Source organism: Babylonia areolata, chromosome 4 (assembly GCF_041734735.1).
Source record: "Babylonia areolata isolate BAREFJ2019XMU chromosome 4, ASM4173473v1, whole genome shotgun sequence".
In the NCBI taxonomy this organism is placed as follows: Eukaryota; Metazoa; Mollusca; class Gastropoda; order Neogastropoda; family Buccinidae; genus Babylonia; species Babylonia areolata.
Window position 1 is genome coordinate 14,702,689 of NC_134879.1, and position 27,498 is coordinate 14,730,186.

Consider the following 27,498-nt stretch of genomic DNA (forward strand, 5'->3'; position numbering starts at 1 on the left):
GATATGTGTATGTGTGCATGTTTGAGAATACCCATGCAAGCATGGACATGCGTTTCCATGTATATTCTTCCTGTCTTCAAAACAAAACACTGTTTAATAAACCAACCGCAGTGCGCAACGGCTGCACTCACCTGGGACACCTGATCCATACGTTTCTGGGAGGGGCTCATGGGCGGAGACAGACCCCCCTTCTTGGCGAACGTGGGCGATGTGGACCGTGCCGCATCCTGGGCTGGTTCTGCCGCAGCAACGGCCATTGGAGGAGGGGCATGGGGGAGCTGAGGAGCCTCAACCTCTTCCTCCTCCTCTGATAACGTTTCCGTGGCTGGCGCAGGGGAGGGCAGCGGGGAGGGGATAGGGGAGGGGGCTTTGGGGGCAGCGGCGGCGGCGGCAGGAGCCTCGTCGGGAGTCGGGGACGACGGCTCGTCCACTGACGTCTGCCTGAACTCTGTGGCTTTCTGCAGGGTCACGGGGGACAGTGGGGCGTCGCCCTTCTGGCGGAAGCTGATGGCACGTCGGACGTCTGTGCTGCTGCCGCCTCCTCCCCCTCCTTCTGTCCTGGGGGCGACCTTGATGCTCTGAGAGCGGCCAATGAGATTCTTCACGGTGGAGCGATCCAGCTTGTCATCTTGTCTGCTGTGAGGTTAAAGTGAAAAAATAATTTATTTTTCTAATTTTTTATGAAAGGTGTGTGTGCCACTGCTGAATAAAGAATATAAATTGTATAAAACACGGGGACAATTCAAAATGCTGAGAGAGAGAGAGAGGGAGACAGAAAGAGAGAGAGAGAGAGAGAGCAAAGACCACAAGATATATTGACAATATATGATTTATTCATGAACAAATATGTCTCAAATATGATGATAAGATTAACAATAAATCATGGGTAGTTATGTAATGCATTCAACTCTCACAGACCCCTCTAAAAGAAAAGACGAAGACAAAATTCAAGAAGAATTAGACAAGGAGGACGAAGAGGGAAGAAGAGAGAGGGAGAGGGAGGAGGAAGAAGACAAAGAAGAATGCACATCACGACTGACTTTTTGTCATCTTCTTCGTCGGCGCCATCTTTGCGTTGCCTTAGCAACACTTCCCGAGCCTTCCGCTGCTCCTCCTCACGCTTACGTTCCTGGATGACCAAGTACAGGTTTAAATGTCGGTCACACAATTCATCAACATGTGAGAGACAGTGACAGACAGACAGACAGAGACCACGCTTACGTTCCTGGATGACCAAGTACAGGTTTAAATGTCGGTCACACAATTCATCAACATGTGAGAGACAGTGACAGACAGACCGACAGAGACCACGCTTACGTTCCTGAATGACACAAGTACAGGTTTCAATATCTGTCACACAATACATCTAAATGAGTGAGGGAGATAGAGACGCAGAGAGAGAGACACACACACACACACAGACAGACAGACAGAGACTGCACTTACGTTCCTGAATGACACAAGTACAGGTTCAAATATCTGTATCACAATTCATCAGAATGAGTGAGGGAGATAGAGACACAGATAGAGAGACAAGAGAGACAGACAGAGAGGTTGGGGGCGAGGAAGGGGAGGCAGAGACAGAGAGAAACAGAGACAGAGAGAGAGACAGAGAGGTTGGGGGAGAGGAAGGCAGAGACAGAGACAGAGAGAGAGACAGAGAGGTTGGGGGAGAGGAAGGCAGAGACAGAGACAGAGAGTTTGGTTGAGAAGAAGTGAAACAGAGAGAGAGAGACAGAGACAGAAAGGGATAAAGAAAGACTCAGACAGAGAGAGAGAGAGGAATGAGAGAGTAGACAGCAGAGAGAGAGAGAGAGGAATGAGAGAGTAGACAGCAGAGAGAGAGAGAGAGGGGAATGAGAGAGTAGACAGCAGACAGAGAGAGAGAGAGAGAGAGAGAGAGAGAGAGGAATGAGAGAGTAGACAGCATATATATTGTTTTGACTCGCTAATAACTTCATCAATACACAAGAAAAACATACTTTTAAAAATAATGTTCACATCTCCTTCAAAGCATCTATCAAACTTTAACATAACCACTCCTTTCTATGAAATGTGCAACTCAGCTGAAAACAATTATATTTACTATAAATCAGTTATGCCAAGATCAGTTACTGTCATCACTTTAAATTCAGATTTTTAACAGATTCAGGATTTAGAAACAAAAATATGCGTCAATTTAACAGTGTGCATATCAAAGTAAAACAGTTCATACTTAAGAATTAGAAAAAAAATCAACAACAAAACACTCCAATTTAAATGCAATGGCTAAAAAACATGTTTTGTAAAGATTCAAGCATGATTCCCCTTGAAATAAGTTGTCTTTCCTCACAGAGCGATAGTAATAATAGAATTTCATGTATGCACTGTCTGTTTTCCCCACACCTTGCTCTACTGTTCTCCATAAATAAGCTTCGGAAGTCTTATAGTTACTTTGTCTTAAAAGTTCACCAAGACACAAACCCACTACAATGATATCCACTGCAAATCCAATACCCCATGGAGAATAAATGGTGTGTAAAATCACCCACATTCCATGTGAATAATAAGGGATGTGCTTCTTGGTTACTGACATGTAAACTACAAGTTCACCACCAAATAAAAAAAAACAACATTATGCTTTACAGAATCGCACCTAAAGCAGAAAATACAACAATCAGACTTCAGCAAAGCTATGTTACCAAAGATGTACACTGCATTCTTTTTTTTTAAATGACAGTCAACACAATCCAAAAGACAACACCACATGATCAAAAGGAAAAACAAAAAAAATAAAAACCAAAAGAGGTCAGAAAGAACAGAAGAATAATATTCAAAAGAAGACAGTGAACAAAAAAGAAAAGGTAAAAATGAAAGAAAGATAGAAAGACAGACAAAGAATGAAAGCACAAAAGACAGAGAAACACTAAAAAGAAAAAAAAATGTATCAGCAGTCCAGTGCAATGCTTGATCAGTCACCTTCCCTCAAGACACACATACACACATGTTCACAAACACACACACACACAGATTCACACACATGTGCACACCCACACACACACACACACACACACACATACACACATGTGCTAGGGCTCACACATAGACACATGCAAACACTGGCACACTGGCCAGTACGGTTAATTTTTCACTGACACATATAAACTTGTTTTACACTTGAAAACAAAAAACAGAAACAGATGAGACCCATCCAAATTAATAAGAAGCATTAAGTTTAACACTGACACCGAGTACATGTCCTCTTACATCACTAAAGACCCTAAATATTTAAACAAGCTAAAATATCTGGGATTTTCATGATATATTTGTCATTATAATGGGCTGAAAGTCATCTGTAAATGAAAAAAAGATAAAAACCCAACTGAAACCAAGCGCACCCAAACAAGAACAGGATTACATGTGAACACTCTAGACCATAGCAAACAGATGAATACTTTACAATCAAACAGGAAGGGTGTGTAAGGGAGATAATGTCACATATTTTTTTCGCAAGCTACACAAAATGAAAACACTAAGTGCACACCGTCTTTATCCCACCTGATATATAAATGATTCAACAGTAACACAACAGGAATAACAATATATACACACGCACATAACCCAAACCAACCACAGAATATAAGTTTCCGCATCCAGGTAAAGCATGCATACAGTGTTTCACCTGACTGATACCTATCTGACGTTTTCCCTTCTACACTCAAACCAGAAAGCCAGAGTCATTATGGAAATCAATGATCTGATCTTTCGAAAACTGAAATACTTTAAGATAATGAAAAAAATATATACATAAAAACCACACCTAGTAATAATCCTGTCGCAACATCTCACACAGGCCATCAATTCCATCTCTGGATCACTTCAGGCAGTTTAACTCCCCAAGCAATACTCTGGTGTCAAAGGAAATTTTCTATCTAAAATTACGTTTAAATAACATACTTACCGTGACCCAACTAGTGCAGACTCCGGCAGGGGTCTGACATTCCTGTCCTGTGCAAACTACTATCCACCTATGCGGAGAAAACGAAAGTACTACGGCCGATAACCTCCCGGAAGTAGGTAACCTCCCCTCTGTCCCGCTGGCTAGTGCCCTCTTTTTCCGGCAGCCATTATGACTCCTGTTCCTGTGCTCTTCATACAGCTAAGTTTTTTTTCGTATTTTCTGTCTCTCTGTCGATTCTCTGGCGTTCTTGTTTTTTTGTCAAATTTTGTCTTCAACCAGGTCACATAATTATGTGGTTCGATTGGGAGATTGGGCTAAAATTAAGGCGCGATTGCAATCGATTCGCGGACACTCAAGGCACAAGTGGTTTTCACATTCCTACATATGCACAAACACCAAGGAAATGGAACTAACTTCTACAGTCAAATGACTGGTATAAGGACAGGCCCGGCGCTTTCTTTTTCAGGAAGTGTCTGGGGTTTGTTCCAATGTACCTTTTATTTACCTGTGTGCTAGCTGAATCGGTAGCGTAAGCAGCACTGTCTTGAAGTTGTGTACCTTGTGAATGGAGAGAGTTACCACTTTTTACTATTTGTTAATAACTTCTACAGTATTTCCAGATGTGTCCACATGTAATTTAGAGGAAAAACAGTATATTTTCTCTGCTCCACCCCCCCACCCCCCTCATATCAGTACAGCATGGAAGCCCATTACAGCTGTAAACTCCCCAGTGTTGAATGGGTTAAAAAAAAAAAAAAAGAAAAAAAAAAAAGACTTTTTTTTTTTTCTCAAAGTACCCCCACCACAGGGGATGGGCAATGTTTGATAGCAGCCAAAGCAAGTGACAACTTGTTCATGCTTATGGAACCCCATCGAGCTTTTCATCTCTCAAGGTTACCAACTGCAGAGAAAGTCTCCTCCAACATGCACAGAAAACAGCAGGTCAGAGTTTATAGACTATGGAACAGCCTCCCACTTCAGAAAGTCTCCTCCAACATGCACGGAAAACAGCAGCTTAGAGTTTATATACTATGGAACAGCCTCCCAATGCAGAGAAAGTCTCCTTCAACATGCACAGAAAACAGCAGGTCAGAGTTTATAGACTATGGAACAGCCTCCCACTTCAGAAAGTCTCCTCCAACATGCACGGAAAACAGCAGCTTAGAGTTTATATACTATGGAACAGCCTCCCAATGCAGAGAAAGTCTCCTTCAACATGCACAGAAAACAGCAGGTCAGAGTTTATAGACTATGGAACAGCCTCCCACTGCAGAGAAAGTCTCCTCCAACATGCACAGAAAACAGCAGGTCAGAGTTTATAGACTATGGAACAGCCTCCCACTTCAGAAAGTCTCCTCCAACATGCACGGAAAACAGCAGCTTAGAGTTTATATACTATGGAACAGCCTCCCAATGCAGAGAAAGTCTCCTTCAACATGCACAGAAAACAGCAGGTCAGAGTTTATAGACTATGGAACAGCCTCCCAATGCAGAGAAAGTCTCCTTCAACATGCACAGAAAACAGCAGGTCAGAGTTTATAGACTATGGAACAGCCTCCCAATGCAGAGAAAGTCTCCTCCAACATGCACAGAAAACAGCAGAGCTAGAGTTTATAGACTATGGAACAGCCTCCCAATGCAGAGAAAGTCTCCTTCAACATGCACAGAAAACAGCAGAGCTAGAGTTTATAGACTATGGAACAACCTCCCACTGCAGAGAAAGTCTCCTTCAACATGCACAGAAAACAGCAGGTCAGAGTTTATAGACTATGGAACAGCCTCCCAATGCAGAGAAAGTCTCCTCCAACATGCACAGAAAACAGCAGGTCAGAGTTTATAGACTATGGAACAGCCTCCCAATGCAGAGAAAGTCTCCTTCAACATGCACAGAAAACAGCAGGTCAGAGTTTATAGACTATGGAACAGCCTCCCAATGCAGAGAAAGTCTCCTTCAACATGCACAGAAAACAGCAGGTCAGAGTTTATAGACTATGGAACAGCCTCCCAATGCAGAGAAAGTCTCCTCCAACATGCACAGAAAACAGCAGGTCAGAGTTTATAGACTATGGAACAGCCTCCCAATGCAGAGAAAGTCTCCTTCAACATGCACAGAAAACAGCAGGTCAGAGTTTATAGACTATGGAACAGCCTCCCAATGCAGAGAAAGTCTCCAACATGCACAGAAAACAGCAGGTCAGAGTTTATAGACTATGGAACAACCTCCCAATGCAGAGAAAGTCTCCTCCAACATGCACAGAAAACAGCAGGTCAGAGTTTATAGACTATGGAACAGCCTCCCAATGCAGAGAAAGTCTCCTTCAACATGCACAGAAAACAGCAGGTCAGAGTTTATAGACTATGGAACAGCCTCCCAATGCAGAGAAAGTCTCCTCCAACATGCACAGAAAACAGCGGAGCTAGAGTTTATAGACTATGGAACAACCTCCCACTGCAGAGAAAGTCTCCAACATGCACAGAAAACAGCAGGTCAGAGTTTATAGACTATGGAACAGCCTCCCAATGCAGAGAAAGTCTCCTCCAACATGTACGGAAAACAGCGGAGCTAGAGTTTATAGACTATGGAACAGCCTCCCACTTCAGAAAGTCTCCTCCAACATGCAAGGAAAACAGCAGCTTAGAGTTTATATACTATGGAACAGCCTCCCAATGCAGAGAAAGTCTCCTTCAACATGCACAGAAAACAGCAGGTCAGAGTTTATAGACTATGGAACAGCCTCCCAATGCAGAGAAAGTCTCCTCCAACATGCACGGAAAACAGCAGGTCAGAGTTTATAGACTATGGAACAGCCTCCCAATGCAGAGAAAGTCTCCTTCAACATGCACAGAAAACAGCAGGTCAGAGTTTATAGACTATGGAACAGCCTCCCAATGCAGAGAAAGTCTCCAACATGCACAGAAAACAGCAGGTCAGAGTTTATAGACTATGGAACAACCTCCCAATGCAGAGAAAGTCTCCTCCAACATGCACAGAAAACAGCAGGTCAGAGTTTATAGACTATGGAACAGCCTCCCAATGCAGAGAAAGTCTCCTCCAACATGCACAGAAAACAGCAGGTCAGAGTTTATATACTATGGAACAGCCTCCCACTTCAGAGAAAGTCTCCTCCAACATGCACAGAAAACAGCAGAGCTAGAGTTTATAGACTATGGAACAACCTCCCACTGCAGAGAAAGTCTCCAACATGCACAGAAAACAGCAGGTCAGAGTTTATAGACTATGGAACAGCCTCCCACTGCAGAGAAAGTCTCCTCCAACATGTACGGAAAACAGCGGAGCTAGAGTTTATAGACTATGGAACAGCCTCCCACTTCAGAAAGTCTCCTCCAACATGCAAGGAAAACAGCAGCTTAGAGTTTATATACTATGGAACAGCCTCCCAATGCAGAGAAAGTCTCCTTGTCTCCTTCAACATGCACAGAAAACAGCAGGTCAGAGTTTATAGACTATGGAACAGCCTCCCAATGCAGAGAAAGTCTCCTTCAACATGCACAGAAAACAGCAGGTCATAGTTTATAGACTATGGAACAGCCTCCCACTTCAGAAAGTCTTCCCCAACATGCACGGAAAACAGCAGGTCAGAGTTTATAGACTATGGAACAACCTCCCACTGCAGAGAAAGTCTCCAACATGCACAGAAAACAGCAGGTCAGAGTTTATAGACTATGGAACAGCCTCCCAATGCAGAGAAAGTCTCCTTCAAAATGCACAGAAAACAGCAGAGCTAGAGTTTATAGACTATGGAACAGCATCCCAAAAGTTATGAAAAATTATGGATGGGAGTTACTGACCTTTATCACACTGAAAACTTTGCAACCATTTCAAAACTTAATAGATTTTTTTTTTTTAATCTTTATAAAAAATTTTTTTTTTAAATTAAAAAGTCAAAAAGCAAACACAGAAATCTGTATGATATGGAAGTACTCCTATCCATGAAAAATGTCATTTCAAAATCTGCAGGAACATTCATGGAAAGGAAAGAGTTTTTGGAAAAAAGGAAAAAAACAAAAACAAAAAAAAGAAAAAAAGAAAGAAAACCCACTGCTATGAAATATAGATGAGGAAATGAACAAGCCATTCAAGTTTTAAAACTAAACAAGATACTTTATATATATATATATATATATATATACAGATTTCCTCTTCTGTATTTCCTCCCTGAGGAATCTGTGATCATGCTGTCACCTAATCAAAAACAAAAACAGGAACAGGTTTTCATAAATCTGTCAAACACAAGAAAAGAAACAAAAGCTTAGTGTGACACTAGTTAATTATATTTCATCGTGAATGTTTGAGAGTCAGCAACAGTTTACTTCTGTTCTTGTGTTTTATACAGTTGAGAAACAAACGCACACGAAAAGAAATAAAGACATAATGGGACATCAGTTGATTTCTTTTTCTTTTTTAAATTTTGAATGAGTCAGCAACAGTTGCTGTTGTTTTTTTTTTTCCTTTTCTTGTGTTTCATACCACTGGTAAAAATATTCATCCCCAAACTCAGCGTTTTGAAACTTAATTTACGAATGATTTATCAAACTGAAAATCTTCCCTCATCATCTGTATGTACAAACAAACAGCAGAAGACTTTCCTGCACCTAAACCCACACCCCTATGAGTGACACTATATCTGTGCCTTGGTTTAAATCATTCTTATTATATAGGAAAAAAACATTTTTTTTTTTTAAAGCAAGTTAAGTGCAACCCCCCATTCAATACCCACTAGAACACCGTGATGATCCCAGTTAATCCTTAGTTCTAACCATCTACTACAACAAAAAGTGTATGAATGTTTGGAAAAAACAAATAATACAGTACCAAGGAAAAGCATACGAATGCCTTGGTTTAAATCATTTCTTTTCTATAAAAAAACAACAACACAAAAAACAATTAATGATCAAATTCCCATTCAATATGCACTAAAACACTGTGATGATCCCAGTTAGCCCTGTGGGTTCTCAATTCTAATCATCTGTTACAGCAAAAAGTGTATGAATGCAGGAAACAAGAATAATACAGTACCAAGGAAAAATTAACATGGTACCAAGGAAGCAAGCGGCCCAGTCATGCAGTAAGTTAACATGCATTAACAGATCCACACTTGATATATTTATAATATACACAGCTACACTGAAAAAAAAGAAAGAAAGAAAAAGAGAAAGAGTGAGAAAGGGATGAGAGCAAGCCATATGTAAGAAAAGCCCAACAAACCAATACACAGATAGATATATATGAGAGATTAATTAAGTCCACAGTCAAACGTTTAGCACATTCAGAGTTAAAGAGGTAAAAGTCACATACAGCCCTCTGTGTCTGCAAGAAGAAGACAGGAAAAAAAAATTAAAGAGTTAGCCTCAATATGCAAATACAAAGGTCATGCTATTAGGTACAGAAAACAGCTTCAATCCTGTTTTTCTCCCTGCTTCTTTCCTTCCAAAATCCAAACTCCTCCCATCTCATCCTGATCATCTGACCACGACCATCACGATAAAAGCCAGAGTAAAACTTTTTCACCAAACCAGCATAAAGAAAGCAACATTTACATGAATCTCATTACTGACATTCTTACCACTTGCCATGCATATAAATCATTCATTTGTTTTTTTGCCAGAAAGTACAGTGAACAAATATATGAGCATGAATTGATGATAAAAACTTTATCTAACATTTGTCATTCTTTTATACATGGCACAATAATAATGAGCATAGGCAAACTTCAGTTCCTCAAATGATTACATAAAATAAATCTTGTTTCCATGAATAAACATGTAAGAATGAGCATAGACAAACTTCAATTCCTCAAACAATAACATAAAATAAATTTTGTTTCCATGAATAAATATGTAAGAATGAGTGTAAACAAACAAACTACAGTTCCTAAAATGATTACATAAAATAAATCTTGTTTCCATGAATAAACATGTAAGACAGACAGACAGTCATATGGCAAATACAGACAGACAGCACATGTACATGTACTCCTTGACCATTTGTGTGTGCAACTGTCAGTGCTTTAATACTGAATACTTCACACGTCTGCCATGCATAAGCAGCAGAAGAAAAAAATTTCCATTCTAAACAACAGCTATCCAATGAAAAGAAAATGCTTGAATCTTGAATATGTGACATTAAAAAACAAATCTTTTGCTGAGACAACTTCTAGAAAAATAGTTAAAAAAAACAAATCTTTTGCTGAGACAACTTCTAGAAAAATAGTTTTAAAACACGGGCATTTATCATGCCTGTTTGTTTATCAGTGGAACAGTACATAAAAGCCTTCACCAAAGGTTAGTACAAGTTCCAAGAGGGGGAAATAAAAAAGTAGGTAACAGTGTCAATAGATTTATTATGCGAAGAAATCTGTACATCTGAATCGACACTGATGATACTGAGACACAGACAACAGATGGCAGTATGTCAGAAGTGTTACTTGTCATCATGTTGTTCACTGCTGTTCATTATCAAACCCTATCACTGCTTTTAAACTGGACTGGGGTTACTTAGGGTGCTGAATTTATGGCATACAGCAGCACTAATAACCAGTCCTGAAGGAAACTAGATTTCTGTAAGTACAGAAAAACAACAAATTATTTTAATGCTGAAATTGACCTTTTGGAGGATTACAGAAAACTGAAACAGTTTTTTTCCTCTCCATAAATTCTGTTGCTTTATGATGCTTGCTGAACACAAAAGTCTAACTCTATAAAACAAAAAATGTTTGTGTTTTCAGCTTGTCGTCCTAATAAAAACCCTGTCATTCTAATGTCTGCCGAAAATGTGTTATGACGAACACAAACATGCAGAAGAAAACGACATGCTGATACAGGTTTGTGATAATGTGTCAATGTGTACTGAACACAGCGGTGTGCGCAACAGAGACATACACATTATGTTATCCTGCTGGGTCCACAAGAGGATCCCCACAGGCTGCCTGAACACTTCCAAGAACTAGGTGACTCGACAGAAAACTCTTACCTCCAGGATGCGGTCCTGCTCTTTCTTCCGCAGTTCGTCAAGGCGATCACGCTCACGTCTGGCCTCATCCTCCACCTGTTGCTGCTGTTCTTTCAATTTCTGTTCGGCAAAGGCGTGTTTCACCTGCACAAAAGTCACACGCCTTGCTGACCTGGGGTGGGGTGCTAAGTTTGCTTAGAGTTAAGGATGGTCCTAGCTTCATGGTAAATTCCAAAAACTTTGGAACATTCTTAGCTCTCAAGCAAACCTCGCGCTGCAATAATCTTTTCGGGCAACCCCACCCTGCTTATTTTCTGCTCTACAGAATTACATAGGAGGGGGTTTCAGTTTCAGTTTTAAGGGAGTATGAAAGCATGATCCACATGTAATTCACATCTGCGTTAAAAAAAAAAAAGAAACATAGACTCACTTTGTTTACACAAGTGAGTCAAAAAGGCAAACAATGCTGATTCTGTTTCATGTTTCTTAAGCTTGCCACCTGCCTTGCGAACTGCTCACAGACTGATGGCACCCAACGCAAGACATGAGGAGGATTATGAAAACCAGCAGCACAGATCTATTCAGCACTGGACGACATCACAAGGCAGTGCACTGCTACGTTTCATTTCCTAACACAGACAACACAATTTTTTAAATTTTTCTCTGCATTCATTGCTATCGGTCCTGTGCTGAGAGCACGCACCTTCCATCTTCAGAACTGACACACACAGGATCCACCAATCAGGGTTCATTTAGAGGTGAGAACATTTTTCAAATCCAGGTTCCCTGGCCCGCCCTCAAGACCTATCAATCCACATCAACACAATACCTGGTTTTTATAATTTCATGGTTTTTTCAGTTTCAATGAGGTGTCAAAGCACACAGATTGATCTATTTAAGTTATACCCCCACTGCTTGAAAAAAAAAAACAAAAAACACACAAAAAAAAAAAAGAGAGAAAGAAATGGTCTTTGAATTAGAAATCAGCAGCATTCATCACAATATTACATTATCATGCATCATAATCAATTCCTTTTCAACAGCTGGATCAATTCCTCTATTCACCAACCCCCTCCTTTCTTTTCTTTCCCTGTGCTACGGAAGCATTTATCAAACTTTCATCAAACATGCAGTTTAATTACCTTTTCGTTGCGGCGAAGGGCATTAACTCTGTCTTCCTGCGCAGTAACGGTTTTCTCAAAGTCAGCATGGCGGCGCAACAGTTCCTCCACTCCCTCAATGGTCTCTCCAAACTTTCTCTCCTTCAGCAAAGGCTCACGCAGATTCATCCATGTCTCGATTTGCTCCATTTCATGACGCAGTTGCTGCACATCATACACATGACACATGAATGCAGTTTGAGAGGAACACATATTACTTTTTGTTGGGTTCCTTCTCACCTTGGTCTCCTATATAATGAATGGGCTGACAGGGCTGCAAGAAAAGGTGCAAAACACCAACAGGGAACTACAGAACTTTATGTGCCTCTGTACAAGAGGGGTACCGCTTACTAGAAAAAGCATCATGGAACAAAGTCAGGGAAGTATACCAGCAAAATGGCAAACAACCGGAATCTATCAATCAATCAAATACATTCAGTAATTTAATCAGATTAAGGCAAATTCAGGCATTATCAAACAGGATAAAGCTGAACGCTTTTATGACAAAGTTCAGCAGAGATGTTAAATGCATATGTGGAGAATCTATTTCTAGCAAACACATACTATTTGAATGTCAGAGTCTGAAATCGTTTTTACCAAACTTCTCGGAAAATTCTTGTGAATGTACTTTGACAATTTCAAGATGTTATCTGTTATTGCAGAAGGTTTGCTGCATAGTCCAACTGGACATTTGTTATAGTTGTTACAGTTGTTTGATGTTAGCGTTTCCTTCTATATTATGCTTACATTTATGTTTCCCCTTTTAATGTTTTATTTTTTCTGGTGCTCTGTATCTTTTCCAACCACACACACACATGCGCACACACATATACACATACACCATTCTTCAACCTCTGCCCAATACTGTTCCCCCCCACCCCCCCACCCGTCCCCCCCTTTTTTCCCCCCATCTAATATCACTTAAAGTGGAAGACGTTAAACTGAAGACTACTACATGAATGCAAACACACACATACAGAGACACATACAAAACAGCATGCCATTAATTTTTATTTTTTTTTTTATCTTAAAAATCTAAAATTTGTTCATTGTTTTGGTTCATTTGAATTTTAGCTTTACAACCATACAGAGCAGATTTCATGATACAGAATTTTCATTATGTCTCAGTTTGTATTTGTATTTGTATTCCTTTTTATCACAACAGATTTCTCTGTGTGAAATTCGGGCTGCTCTCCCCAGGGAGAGTGCGTCACTACACTACAGTGCCACCCACTTTTTTGTATTTTTTCCTGCATGCAGTTTTATTTGTTTTTCCTGTCAAAGTGGATTTTTCTACAGAATTTTGCCAGGAACAACGCTTTTGTTGCTGTGGGTTCTTTTATGTGCGCTAAGTGCATGCTGCACACGGGACCTCGGTTTATCGTCTCATCCGAATGACTAGCGTCCAGACCACCACTCAAGGTCTAATGGAGGGGAAGAAAATATCGGCGGCTGAGCCGTGATTTGAACCAGCGCCCTCAGATTCTCTCGCTTCCTAGGTGGACGCGTTACCTCTAGGCCACCACTCCATTATATGACCACTCCAGTTGTATGACAGACCATGCAGCACACACTGTTTTCTTCTGATATTCCTTTCTTCTCTGTTCTCTTTTACTTTTTTTTAGAAGTACCCTGCATTTGTTCAGAACAATTTTTTTCAATGAACTTCATTCATCCAGTTCTGTTGATATACAGTTTGCCTTCATCTTGTACTGTCGATTTAGTTTGCCACTAGTGTCTTCTTCTGAGGTCCAACAACCTTTTCTGAATTTCACCAGTAAGTACTGGCTTCAAATCAGCCTTGCGTACACGCTGATATCTTGAAGCCATCTAGTGAGCAACTGAAGTCATGTGAAAAAAACCTACTCAGCCTTCACCTGCACAAGTCCCATAGATGAAACACTTTTTTTTTTTTTTTTGGGGGGGGGGGGGGGGGGGGGGGGTTGTTTTTTTAATGAAACCACAGATGCATCATACAAGTAGGCAGATATGTAATTACAATGAAGATTATTGTTTGGTTGGTTGGGGTTTTTTTGCTTTTGGTTGTTTTTTTGCTGCACCATCATCTGCTCCGTTTCAGTGGCATTACTCCCACGCCGCTCATTTAGATTCCCCCATACACAACCACACCCGGGTTCGTCCGTCGCAGTTCCAGCATTGGCAGTCCACAGAGAACCATCGATGTTAGGTCACCAGGAGGCCACACACCAGAGGAGACCCTGCACTGCTGCTGAGTCACTTCGGTGGTGTTCAGTGGTGCCTGTTCTGTTTTAACGTACTTAGAACACCACCTACTAAGCCCCCTACTAACGACAATAATGACTTAGTCGCAGAGCAAGACTGAGTGAGCGTCCCTTGTTTGGTTGGTTTTTTGTTGGATACTGTATTTGCCATTTTTACTTTCCGTTCTGTGTTTAGGCATATGATGATGCCAGGTCATCTCACACCTAGGCACCACACAGCCTACGAGACTTAGTGTCAGAGAGAGACATTTCAATCTAACCCCCTTCCCTCTCTCCCCCCTCCTTCCCCTTGACTCCCCTCACATGTGCGAGACGGGCCACACATGGCAGGCTGACAAATCATACCATTCGATTCGATTGTGACCCAGAATAGCGCACTCTGCTTGGCTAATCACAAAATCACGTGATCAGCGAGTGATGGATTTTTATTTCTTGAAAATGCTATTCCATTCCATCGTCTGAAACCGAATACATTTTATGTAGGAATGCTCATGCATTCCTTCGTCCGGAGAGAGTTAATGTACTTTTGATCTTATATCGTCTATTATCCTCTTTTTTTTTTAACTTTGTTTTACAAGGTCCAGCAGTCCTCCTTTCTTTTTTTTTTTTTTTTTTTTTTTAATCATTATCACAACGGTGGCAAATAACCAGCTCACCTGTGCCTCTAAGTTCTGCTGATGAAGCTTGCGGCGATGCTCCAGGTTCCTGATCAGACCTTCCAGTGACTGATCCAGCTGCTTGATCTTCTCTTCAATCTGAACACACGGAACAATGATGATTCAATCCTCTTGCATTCATGATTTTCTCTTCAATCTGAACAACTCACACAACAACGCTGATTCAATCCTCATGCATTCAATATTTTCTCTGATGGTAACATAGTTCAAGAATAATAATGCCACAACTGAGGATAACAGGCACACACACACACACACACACACTGTCTCTCTCACATGCACTAGCTCTCTCTCCTCTCTGTCACACACACACACACATGTATGCTGTCTCTTTCACATGAACACACACTCTCTCTCTCTCTCACATATACACACACATCACAGTCCAAACACACACAACCCCTCACCTCTTTGGACAGGAAGTGACCGTTGGCGATGAAGGACCTCCCTGTCTTTCGGAACTTGTCGAAGGCTTCCTGTCGACTCTCCACCTCGGCGTTGTGCTCCTTGTATCGCACCATCATGGCCTCCGCACCGGGAAGGTCATGGGCAAGTTCATCCGCTGTGATGATGGCCTGCATCTCTGATATCCACGCTCTGTGGATCAGATTATGACAAGTTAGCCTGCATCACCGATATCCACGCTCTGTGGATCACATTATGACAAGTTAGCCTGCACCACCGATATCCATGCTCTGTGGATCATATTATGACAAGACAACCTGCATCTCTGATATCCACGCTGGTCTTAGCTGCGCCACCGATATCCACGCTCTGTGGATCACATTATGACAAGTTAGCCTGCATCTCTGATATCCACGCTCTGTGGATCACATTATGACAAGACAACCTGCATCTCTGATATCCACGCTCTGTGGATCACATTATGACAAGATAGCCTGCATCTCTGATATCCATGCTCTGTGGATCACATTATGACATGTTAGCCTGCATCTCTGATATCCACGCTCTGTGGATCACATTATGACAAGTTAGTCTGCATCTCTGATATCCACACTCTGTTAACTAGATTGTGACAAGTTAGTCTGCATCTCCGATATCATGCACCGTGGATTAGATGATGAAAAGTTCGCCACAAGTTTCAGTTTCAACGCAGTGTCAGTTTCAGTTTCAGCTTCCCAAGGAGGTGTCACTGTGTTTGGACAAATCTATAATATGCTGCACCACATCTGCTAAGCAGATGCCTGACCAGCAGCATAACCCAATGCACTTAGTCAGGCCTTGCGTGCACGCATATATATTTTATGTACCTATCAAGAGTGGATTTCTTCGACAGAATTTTGCAAGAGGGCAACACTCTCGTTGCCATGGGTTCTTTTTCAGTGCGCCAAGTGCGTGCTGCACACGAGACCTCGGTTTATCGTCTCATCTGAATGACTAGATGCTCAGTTCGATTTTCCAAACGTGGCAGAAAGTACAAAAGTGGGATTCGAACCCACACCCTCATGGACTCTGTATTGGCTGATAAGTGTCTTAACCAAAATATTGAAAAGTTTGTTCTCCTGCAACTCTTTGAACATCTCAATAACAACAGCCTATTCTATTCCTTGCAATCAGCTATCATTATTTTTTTTTTGTTTTTTTGTTTTGTTTTGTTTTTGTTTTTATTATTATTGTTTTATTTATTTATTTATTATTATTTTATTTATTATTTATTTTATATTATTTTTATTTTATTTTTTTTTTTTTTTTTAAATAAAATTATTATTATTATTAATTTATTTATTTATTTTCTTAAATTTTATTATTATTATTATTAGTTTTTTGTTTTGTACGCTTATAGTTGACTTAATCAAGTTTTTGCGCCTTATAAATATTATTGTTAGTAGTAGTAGTTCTTTTTTCATGTATTTATCTATTATTTATTTCCTTTTTTTTTCTCAAGGCCTGACTAAGCGCGTTGGGTTATGATGCTGGTCAGGCATCTGCTTGGCAGATGTGGTGTAGCGTATATGGATTTGTCCGAACGCAGTGACGCCTCCTTGAGCTACTGAAACTGAAACTGAAACTGTCTTACCCATTCTGCCACCTTGGCAGTGTCGAAGCATGTGGACTGATGCATTCAACTACACTACATCTGCTTTAAAAAGAAAAAGAAGGAAAAAAAAAAAGAAAAAAAAAAGAGGCCTGACCTATGCATAAACAAAGTGCGCTGATCAGGCCTTGACAGACCACCCAAAACAATTTAGTCAGGGTGGTATTTTGTCTGTCACAAAGTGTGTTTGTGTGTGTGTGTGTGTGTGTGTGTGTGTGTGTGTGTGTGTGTGTGTGAGAGTGAGTGAGTGAGTGAGTGAGTGTGTGTGTGAGTGAGTGTGAGAATGAGTAAAAGAGATGAGAGAGAGAGTCAGAGTGAGAGAGTTTGAGTAAGAGAGAGTTTGTGTGGGTGCGTGTGAATGTGTGTGTGTGAGTGAATAAGTGAGTGAGTGAGTGAGTGAGAGAGAGTTTACATACATTTGTGTGTGTGTGTGTGTGTGTGTACGTGTGTACATGTGAACGTGTGTGTGTACATGTGTGCATGTACATGTGGGTGCACACAGAACATGTACACATGTGAGAACACAACAGCATTGTCAACAACCATAAAAAAAAAAACCCAAAACACAAGACAAAACAGAAAGAAAGAAAAAACACCACTGCTCTTAACAACAATGGCCCTACTCACGTCAGCTCCCTGTAGTCGTTGAAGTACATCTGAAGCTGCTCTGCCTGGCTCAGCTTCTCCTTGCGATGGGTGGCCTTCTCCACCAGGCTGTTCCACGCCTGCACCATCTCCTCGTGCTTGGCCGCGATGTGCTCCTGGGCGTCTGGGTACAGGCCGATCAGACGCTCCGCCTCCTTCGTGATGGTTTCGACTTGCTCACTGATGGCCGCCAGATCCCGCTGGGAATAAGAAAAAAAAAGAAACGTGTTGGTTTTTGTCAAATGTCACTAAGAAACAATAACTGGTTGGTTGGTTGGTTTGTTGTTTGCTGCCCCCATCATCTGCGCCGTTTCAGTGGCTTTACTCCCACACCGCTCATTCGGAGTCCACCATACAAGGCCACCACCCGGGTTTGTCTGTCTCAGTCTCAGCACTGGCAGTCCACAGGGGTCCAACAATATTAGGTTGCCAGGAGGCCACACACCAGAGGAGACCCTTCACTGCTGCTGAGTCACTTTGGTGGTGTTCTGTAGTGCCTGTTCTGATTTAACGTACTTAGGACACCACCTTCTAAGCCCCATACTGACAACAATAATGGCTTAGTCACGGAGCGAGACTGAATGAGCGTCTCCACCAGAGGGAGGCCGCCAGCACATCCCTCCTACAGCAATTCCCCATGAAATGACTGACACTGACTGACCTTGACAAGACTCACCCACGAAACAATGTTGTTCTTATTATGAAACAATAATTGTTGTTTGATATGATGTCACTAAGAAACAATAATTGTTATTTCATTCAATATCACCAAGAAAAAATAATTGTTGTTCTGATAAATGTTTGTTATTGTATTAAATGTCACAAAGAAACAATAGTTGTTATTTTATCGAATATCACTAAGAAACAATAGTTTTCATCTTATTTAAGGTCGCTAACAAGTGAAACCAAGAAACAATAACTGTTATTTCATTTAATGTCACTTACACCAAAAAGCACACTCAAATTATATAGGCATTCTGCAAACAAGAAAATGAAAACATTTGAGACACACACATACCCACAACTATCTAACAAAAGTAATGCTGTTGATGGTTTAGGAGATGTCCACAAAATCTTCATCCACATGAATTGCTTTCAAGTCACCATTTTGTTCATGACTTTTAAATGCTTTGCATGTAAGCACGTTGTGTGTGTGTGTGTGTGTGTGTGTGTGCGTGCGTGCATGCATGCATGTGCGTGTGCATGTGTGTGTGTACACAATGCATGTATGTGTCACAATATGTATCCACATATTTCAATCATCATACTTATCGCACAGAACCATTTTTATCACATTTCCCCCCTTTATTAACAGCTGGATGGAAAAAAAAACCCACAAAAAAACCTGTGTTACTTTCTCCATGTGCCATGTGAAAATAAAATTTTGACACATACATCCCCACCCCACCCCGTGTATGGAACATTGACTGGTAAAAATGCATAACACACTCCATAAAAAGTTCAGAAGTATGAGTTAAGGCTCCAAGTTTGAAGAACCTTTAACACCTACAGGAGCATTACGAACATTGTTAAACAAACACCAGGCAGACTGAGGAAGGTGGCAGAATGGTTAAGACGTTCATCTGCCAATACAGAGCTGTGAGGGTCTGTGTTCAAATCCAGCTCTTGCCCTTTTTTTCCCCTGTTTGACTGGATATTCAAACCAAAGTGGAGTGATGGCCTAGAGGTAACGCGTCCACCTAGGAAACGAGAGAATCTGAGCGCGCAGGTTCGAATCACGGCTCAGCCGCCGATATTTTCTCCCTCTCCACTAGACCTCGAGTGGTGGTCTGGACGCTAGTCATTCGGATGAGACGATAAACTGAGGTCCCGTGTGCAGCATGCACTTAGCGCACGTAAAAGAACCCACGGCAACAAAAGGCTTGTTCCTGGCAAAATTCTGTAGAAAAATCCACTTCGATAGGAAAAGCAAATAAAACAGCACGCAGGAAAAAATACAAAAAAATGGGTGGTGCTGTAGTGTAGCGACATGCTCTCCCTGGGGAGAGCAGCCCAAATTTCACACAGAAAAAATACAAAATACAAAAGTCCCATGTGCAGCATGCATTTGGCGCACTGAAAACCCCCCCAGTGATAACAAAAGTGTTGTTCCCTGGCAAAATATCTGTAGAAAAGGCCTTGCTGTGCATGTTGGGTTATGCTCCTGGTCAGGCAGTTTGTGTGTGGCAGAAAGTGCTGTAGCGTACTGTGTTGGGTTATGCTCCTGGTCAGGCAGTTTGTGTGTGGCAGAAAGTGGTGTAGTGTATTGTGTTGGGTTATGCTCCTGGTCAGGCAGTTTGTGTGTGGCAGAATGTGGTGTAGCGTACTGTGTTGGGTTATGCTCCTGGTCAGGCAGTTTGTGTGTGGCAGAAAGTGGTGTAGTGTATTGTGTTGGGTTATGCTCCTGGTCAGGCAGTTTGTGTGTGGCAGAATGTGGTGTAGCGTACTGTGTTGGGTTATGCTCCTGGTCAGGCAGTTTGTGTGTGGCAGAATGTGGTGTAGCGTACTGTGTTGGGTTATGCTCCTGGTCAGGCAGTTTGTGTGTGGCAGAAAGTGGTGTAGCATATACTGAGAAGTGACACCTTCTAGAGAAACTGAAAAACTAAAAAACACCAGAGCTAGCAGCCCCTCACCTCCAACCCATCATGACGAGACATGAGGGCCTGCACGCTCTCCAAGTCATGGCCGTAGTCGTCGCTGCTGACGTTGCCGTCCTTCTCCTGAATCCACTCCAGCGTGTCGTCAGCATCACGCCCATACAGGTGCACCTCTTTGGCGCCCGCCAACGCCTGCAAACAGTCCATGCATGTTTTGCGTCAGTCTGACACGACAATCAGGCTTCCATGCCACATCGATGCAGATAAAAACACAGAAAATGTTTTTCCTCCAAATTATGTGTGGACATATCCGGAAATACTGTAGAAGTAAGTTCCCTTTCTTTGTAGTTTATGTATACCTATGTGTATTTGTATTTGTATTTCTTTTTATCACAACAGATTTCTCTGTGTGAAATTCGGGCTGCTCTCCCCAGGGAGAGCGCATCGCTACACTACAGTGCCACCCATTTAAAAAAAAAAATTTTTCTGCGTGCAGTTTTATTTGTTTTTCCTATTGAAGTGGATTTTTCTACAGAATTTTGCCAGGAACAACCCTTTTGTTGCCATGGGTTCTTTTACATGCGCTAAGTGCATGCTGCACACGGGACCTCGGCTTATCGTCTCATCTGAATGACAAGTGTCCAGACCACCACTCAAGGTCTAGTGGAGGGGGAGAAAATATTGGTGGCTGAGCCGTGATTCGAACCAGTGCGCTCAGATTCTCTCGCTTCCTAGGCGGATGCATTACCTCTAGGCCATAACTCCACTTGGAACATGAAAACTGTTTTAATGAGACGAATTTGATGCCGGAGCAATACTCTGGCTCAGGGCTCAATGGGTTAAGTCAAAGTGATGGACAGGGAGCAAGAGGGCTAGCATATGATGATAGTCTCTTCTGCACAACCCAAAAGTTTAAGACAACATGGCACCATTTTGAGTGCTATTTTTCTCTTCAGGACATCATCTGAAGCAATTCAGGTGAGATTCCGTTAATAAGAAATTCATTTCTTTATTTCTGCAACTGCCCTACCATTTGTGGATAGACCCTAAACTTTGAGTGATTGTCTATGTGCTAATCTCTTGGATGAGACGATAATCCAAGGTCCTTTGTGCAGCACACATTAAAAAAAAACCCACAGAAACAAAAGAGCTTTCCCTAGCAAAATTCAGTAGAAAATCCTCTTTGATAGTAAAACTTCTTCTTCATTCGTGGGCTGCAACTCCCACGTTCACTCGTATGTACATGAGTGGGCTTTTACATGCATGACCATTTTTACCCCGCCATGTAGGCAGCCATACTCCGTTTTCGGGGGTTGATAGTAAAACAAATAACACTAACAGACAGGGAAAAAAATACATATATGGGTGGCGCTGTACTGTAGTGAGGCACTCTCCCTGGGGGGAGAGAGAGCAGCCTGAATTTCACACAGAGAAAAATCTGTGACAAAAAAAACCACCCCAACACAACACAACATGACCCCCAAACCCCACAACGCACAAGACAGACACTTACCTCCTGCCTGGCCTTGGCAACCTCATTCAGCTCGGCCCACAGCTGCTGAATCTCGGCCAGTCGCTTGCGGATTTTGTCGGCCTCAAAGTGGCCGGTGTCCAGCATGGCCTTGGCCATGTCGGCCACCCGCGTCACCCGATCCTCGTTGGTGGACAGGTCGTGCATGAAGTCCTCAAACTTCTGCTGCAGCACCTGTTGATTCAAATACCACGGTGATGTTTAGGGAAATAACAATGATAAGTTCCAACACTCAGCTTATTTGATTCAAATACCACGGTGATGTTTAGGGAAATAACAATGATAAGTTCCAACACTCAGCTTATTTGATTCAAATACCACGGTGATGTTTAGGGAAATAACAATAATAAGTTCCAACACTCAGCTTATTTGATTCAAATACCATGGTGATGTTTAGGGAAATAACAATAAGTTCCAACACTCAGCTTATTTGATTCAAATACCATGGTGATGTTTAGGGAAATAACAATAAGTTCCAACACTCAGCTTATTTGATTCAAATACCACGGTGATGTTTAGGGAAATAACAATGATAAGTTCCAACACTCAGCTTATTTGATTCAAATACCACGGTGATGTTTAGGGTAATAACAATGACAAGTTCCAACACTCAGCTTATTTGATTCAAATACCACGGTGATGTTTAGGGTAATAACAATAATAAGTTCCAACACTCAGCTTATTTGATTCAAATACCACGGTGATGTTTAGGGTAATAACAATGGTAAGTTCCAACACTCAGCTTATTTGATTCAAATACCACGGTGATGTTTAGGGAAAGAACAATGATAAGTTCCAACACTCAGCTTATTTGATTCAAATACCACGGTGATGTTTAGGGAAATAACAATGACAAGTTCCAACACTCAGCTTATTTGATTCAAATACCACGGTGATGTTTAGGGTAATAACAATAATAAGTTCCAACACTCAGCTTATCTGATTCAAATACCACGGTGATGTTTAGGGAAATAACAATGGTAAGTTCCAACACTCAGCTTATTTGATTCAAATACCACGGTGATGTTTAGGGTAATAACAATAATAAGTTCCAACACTCAGCTTATTTGATTCAAATACCACGGTGATGTTTAGGGTAATAACAATAATAAGTTCCAACACTCAGCTTATTTGATTCAAATACCACGGTGATGTTTAGGGAAATAACAATGACAAGTTCCAACACTCAGCTTATTTGATTCAAATACCACGGTGATGTTTAGGGTAATAACAATAATAAGTTCCAACACTCAGCTTATCTGATTCAAATACCACGGTGATGTTTAGGGAAATAACAATGGTAAGTTCCAACACTCAGCTTATTTGATTCAAATACCACGGTGATGTTTAGGGTAATAAGAATAATAAGTTCCAACACTCAGCTTATTTGATTCAAATACCACGGTGATGTTTAGGGTAATAACAAGTTCCAACACTCAGCTTATTTGATTCAAATACCACGGTGATGTTTAGGGTAATAACAATGGTAAGTTCCAACACTCAGCTTATTTGATTCAAATACCACGGTGATGTTTAGGGAAAGAACAATGATAAGTTCCAACACTCAGCTTATTTGATTCAAATACCACGGTGATGTTTAGGGAAATAACAATGACAAGTTCCAACACTCAGCTTATTTGATTCAAATACCACGGTGATGTTTAGGGTAATAACAATAATAAGTTCCAACACTCAGCTTATTTGATTGAAATACCACGGTGATGTTTAGGGTAATAACAATAATAAGTTCCAACACTCAGCTTATCTGATTCAAATACCACGGTGATGTTTAGGGTAATAACAATAATAAGTTCCAACACTCAGCTTATCTGATTCAAATACCACGGTGATGTTTAGGGTCATAACAATGGTAAGTTCCAACACTCAGCTTATTTGATTCAAATACCACGGTGATGTTTAGGGTAATAACAATAATAAGTTCCAACACTCAGCTTATTTGATTCAAATACCACGGTGATGTTTAGGGTCATAACAATGATAAGTTCCAACACTCAGCTTATTTGATTCAAATACCACGGTGATGTTTAGGGTAATAACAATAATAAGTTCCAACACTCAGCTTATTTGATTCAAATACCACGGTGATGTTTAGGGAAATAACAATGATAAGTTCCAACACTCAGCTTATTTGATTCAAATACCACGGTGATGTTTAGGGTAATAACAATGATAAGTTCCAACACTCAGCTTATTTGATTCAGATACCACGGTGATGTTTAGGGTAATAACAATGATAAGTTCCAACACTCAGCTTATTTGATTCAGATACCACGGTGATGTTTAGGGTAATAACAATGATAAGTTCCAACACTCAGCTTACATCACAGATTGACATAAGTTTACAGTTGGGCCAACAGCAAAGTGACAGCTGTATTATCATTTTTTTTTCCCCACTGCAATGGAGAAAAGACAGCTTGGTCTTTTTGTGAAGGACTATGACTCTCAAACCAGGAGGCAAAACTGCACTGGCTCTTAGTGCTGCAGCCTTGGGGGGCCAGTTGGACTTTGGGAACCATCCCAATGCTGTCTATCCTATAACCCTGATGGCCGAGACAGTGGGGGTTGTAACCTGGGCAAGACAGTCTCCACTGTCTCCAGGGCAGCAGTTCCCTCCCCTGTTGTTCCCATGGTCACAGTCAAACACTGCTATCATACATAATGGTAAGTTTACTTCAGCTGTACCACCTGTTGGTTCAAACACCACCATGTTGGTTAGGGTAATAATAATGATAACAGTGTTGCTCACAGTCGTGCTCCTTTTCACCATGTATCATGGGAAGATATTTTCATTCCCTATTCCTCGAGAGTGTTTGTAGGCATATAAAATGTTTATGTGTATTGGTGTGTGTGTGGGGGGGGGGGGGGGGGGGAGGAAGGGTGTGTGTGGAAGTGTGTGGTTACAAGTGTGTGTGTGTGTGTGTGTGTGTGTGTGTGTGGTGGGGAGAGGGGGTTTGCAAAATATGAAAATCCCTTGCAAAAACGAATATAACTCATGCGAAGTGATCTAGTCAATGTTTATGTATACGCTTTGAGGTAAATACTATTGTATAATGCTTCACGGGTTCTTGATAGAAACTGATTATGTGTTGTGATTTTTGCTGTTGCTTTTTTTCCATCATTTATGATGGTGATTATCTTTTTTAGAACTTGGTACATGTGTGTTCTGGTCCAATATAGCCTCCACTGCAAGGGACAGAAAAAGAACACGCAAAAAAAAAAAAAGAAAAAAAAAAGAAAAGGGTTTTTTTGGTTTTTTTTTTATAATATATATCTATAATGCACTATAATTCATGCTTAACTCATTCTATTCCAGGTATGAATTATCTAGTACCATAATTACTTCTCCTATGGACCTGGTATAAGTATTCTCATACCAATACACTATTCTGATTTTGTTTATTCTTGCTTGGTACAGTTGGTGTTCCAAACTGAGCCGACTACAGATTCCGGAAGCATGGAGATGAAGCTTTATTTGACCGATTAAATAAGCAAGTCTCCATCGATTTTCGCTGTTTTCACGAACCACCCTACTTTTTATTGCAGTGGTCTCATGTAGTGTGGGTCCTGAGGAGGTGTAGCAGGCATGTAATTGTGGGGTAGAATGAGTTAAGAGAGACTCCAAGAGAGTAATAATGATAATAATAATAATAAATGATCTATACAAAGTAGAAAAAAAAAACTACTGCATGTGCTTTACAAAACGCAAACTATTCCAGATAACACATTAAATCAATGCTACACATACAAACCAAAATGCACCTTGCAAACTTTCTGTGTTGAAGGAAATGTTTTCTCATGCGGTTTTCATTAATTTCATTCATAAAGCTAGTTCAATACATAATCATCTTCATACATGTTTTTGACTGACACAGTCATCCCTGAAGCACAGTGCGGCTTCCGCTCAGGCAGGGGAACATGTGACATGGTGTTTGCTGTACGCCAGATGCAAGAGAAGTGCCGTGAGCAGAATAAGGAGCTCCACGTGGTCTCTGTTGACCTGACTAAGGCCTTTGACATGGTGAACCGCCATGGTCTGTGGAAGATCCTCCTAAAGTTCGGCTGCCCAGAGAGCCTAATCCAGCTGATTACGTCTTTCCACGATGGCATGCAAGCGAGAGTACAGGAAAATACTGACATGTCGGATCCATTCCCTGTGGTAAATGGAGTGAAGCAGGGCTGCGTCTTGGCACCCACACTGTTCTCCATTCTCTTCTCTGCCATGCTGATTGACGCCTTCCAAGAATGTGACCAGGGCATCTACATTCAGTTTTGCACAGATGGCAAACTTTTCAACTTGCGGTGACTCCATGCCAGGTCCAGGGTGTTTGAGGCACTGATGAGAGAGTTCCTCTTCGCTGATGACTGTGCGCTTGCTGCACACACCCATGAGGACATGCAGTTCATTATGGACAGGTTCTGCAGTTCATTATGGACAGGTTCTCAACCTCCTGCAGGCACTTTGGACTCACCATCAGCCTCAGCAAGACCGGCTAGCTCAGTGCCTCCCCCCCACCTGCAATAAAGATCAATGACACAGAGATCAAGTCAGTCGACAAGTTTTGCTACCTGGGCAGCACCCTATGCAGCAATGGGGCCCTTGATGCAGAAGTTACGCTGCGCATCGCCAAGGCCAGCTCCGCCTTTGGCAGACTCAACAACAGGCTGTGGAACAACAAAGGCATCAGGCTCAGCACCAAGATGAAAACCTACACAGCTGTTGTGCTGACCACATTGTTGTACTGCTGTGAAACATGGACGACATATCGCCGTCACATTCAACAACTTGAGCAGTTTCACCAGAGATGCCTACGAAAATTCCTCAGCATAAAGTGGCAAGACAGGGTCTCCAACCTCCAGGTCCTAGAAAAAAGTGGCCTGCCCAGCATCGAAAGCCTGCTGATCCAGTGCCAGTTACGCTGGACAGGACACGTTGTCCGCATGACAGACAGCAGGATCCCAAAGATGCTTTTGTATGGCCAGCTGAAGGAAGGCCACCGTGAACTTGGAAGACCCTGCAAGCGCTTCAAGGACACCTTGAAGACAAACCTCAAAGCCTGTGACATAGACATCGCTTCCTGGGAAACTGATGCCCTTGACCGCTGTTGCTGGAGGATGCTGTGCTCTAGTGGCATAAAGACGTTTGAAAAACAGAGAATGCTGGCCATTAGGGAGAAGTGTGAGCGAAGAAAGCAGGGCTCAACTTCTGGAGACGTTTTCCCTTGCAACACCTGTGGGAAGTGCTGCGCATCCAGAATTGGCCTCTTCTCCCATATGAGGACACACACCGACAGATAAGCCTGCCTGCCTACTCATCTGTCGGACCGACGGGAGACTCCATCATTTTCGATCTGTATGGCATTTCATTTAATGTTTTCTATGAGGTTTCAACGTTCAAAATGATGTAGCATGGTTGGCGTTGCGTTGTTGCTGGTGTGTACTGATGCGCACACATTTGAGGAGGGGGTGTAGCTGGGTGTGCCTGTATGTGTGTGGGCGAGTTTGTGCGTAGCAGGAGGTGTATGTTGGCTTATTTCGTGTTTCAGTGTAAATGAAATGTTGTTTTTCTGCCTAGTCAACATCCACCTTTTTACTTAAGTTATTGTGCTGCATATTTTGATGGATGTTCATGTTCTAAATGTGACTGTGCTTAATATGTGT

At 41.6% G+C, this 27,498-nt stretch overlaps 1 protein-coding gene across 1 annotated transcript in view; it reads right to left on the reverse strand.

Moving 5' to 3' along the window:
• LOC143280888 (spectrin beta chain, non-erythrocytic 5-like) overlaps positions 1-27,498 on the reverse strand; it is a 355,560-nt gene that overhangs the window by 20,056 nt on the left and 308,006 nt on the right. Inside the window, exons 72-81 of the mRNA XM_076585640.1 lie at positions 21,802-21,993; positions 20,325-20,480; positions 17,674-17,891; positions 15,398-15,587; positions 14,970-15,068; positions 12,053-12,235; positions 10,932-11,054; positions 9,258-9,269; positions 1,041-1,129; positions 132-636 (exon numbers count right to left, since the gene is read on the reverse strand). Coding sequence (XP_076441755.1) covers positions 132-636; positions 1,041-1,129; positions 9,258-9,269; positions 10,932-11,054; positions 12,053-12,235; positions 14,970-15,068; positions 15,398-15,587; positions 17,674-17,891; positions 20,325-20,480; positions 21,802-21,993 — 1,767 coding nt within the window. The remainder of the gene's footprint in view (positions 1-131; positions 637-1,040; positions 1,130-9,257; positions 9,270-10,931; positions 11,055-12,052; positions 12,236-14,969; positions 15,069-15,397; positions 15,588-17,673; positions 17,892-20,324; positions 20,481-21,801; positions 21,994-27,498) is intronic.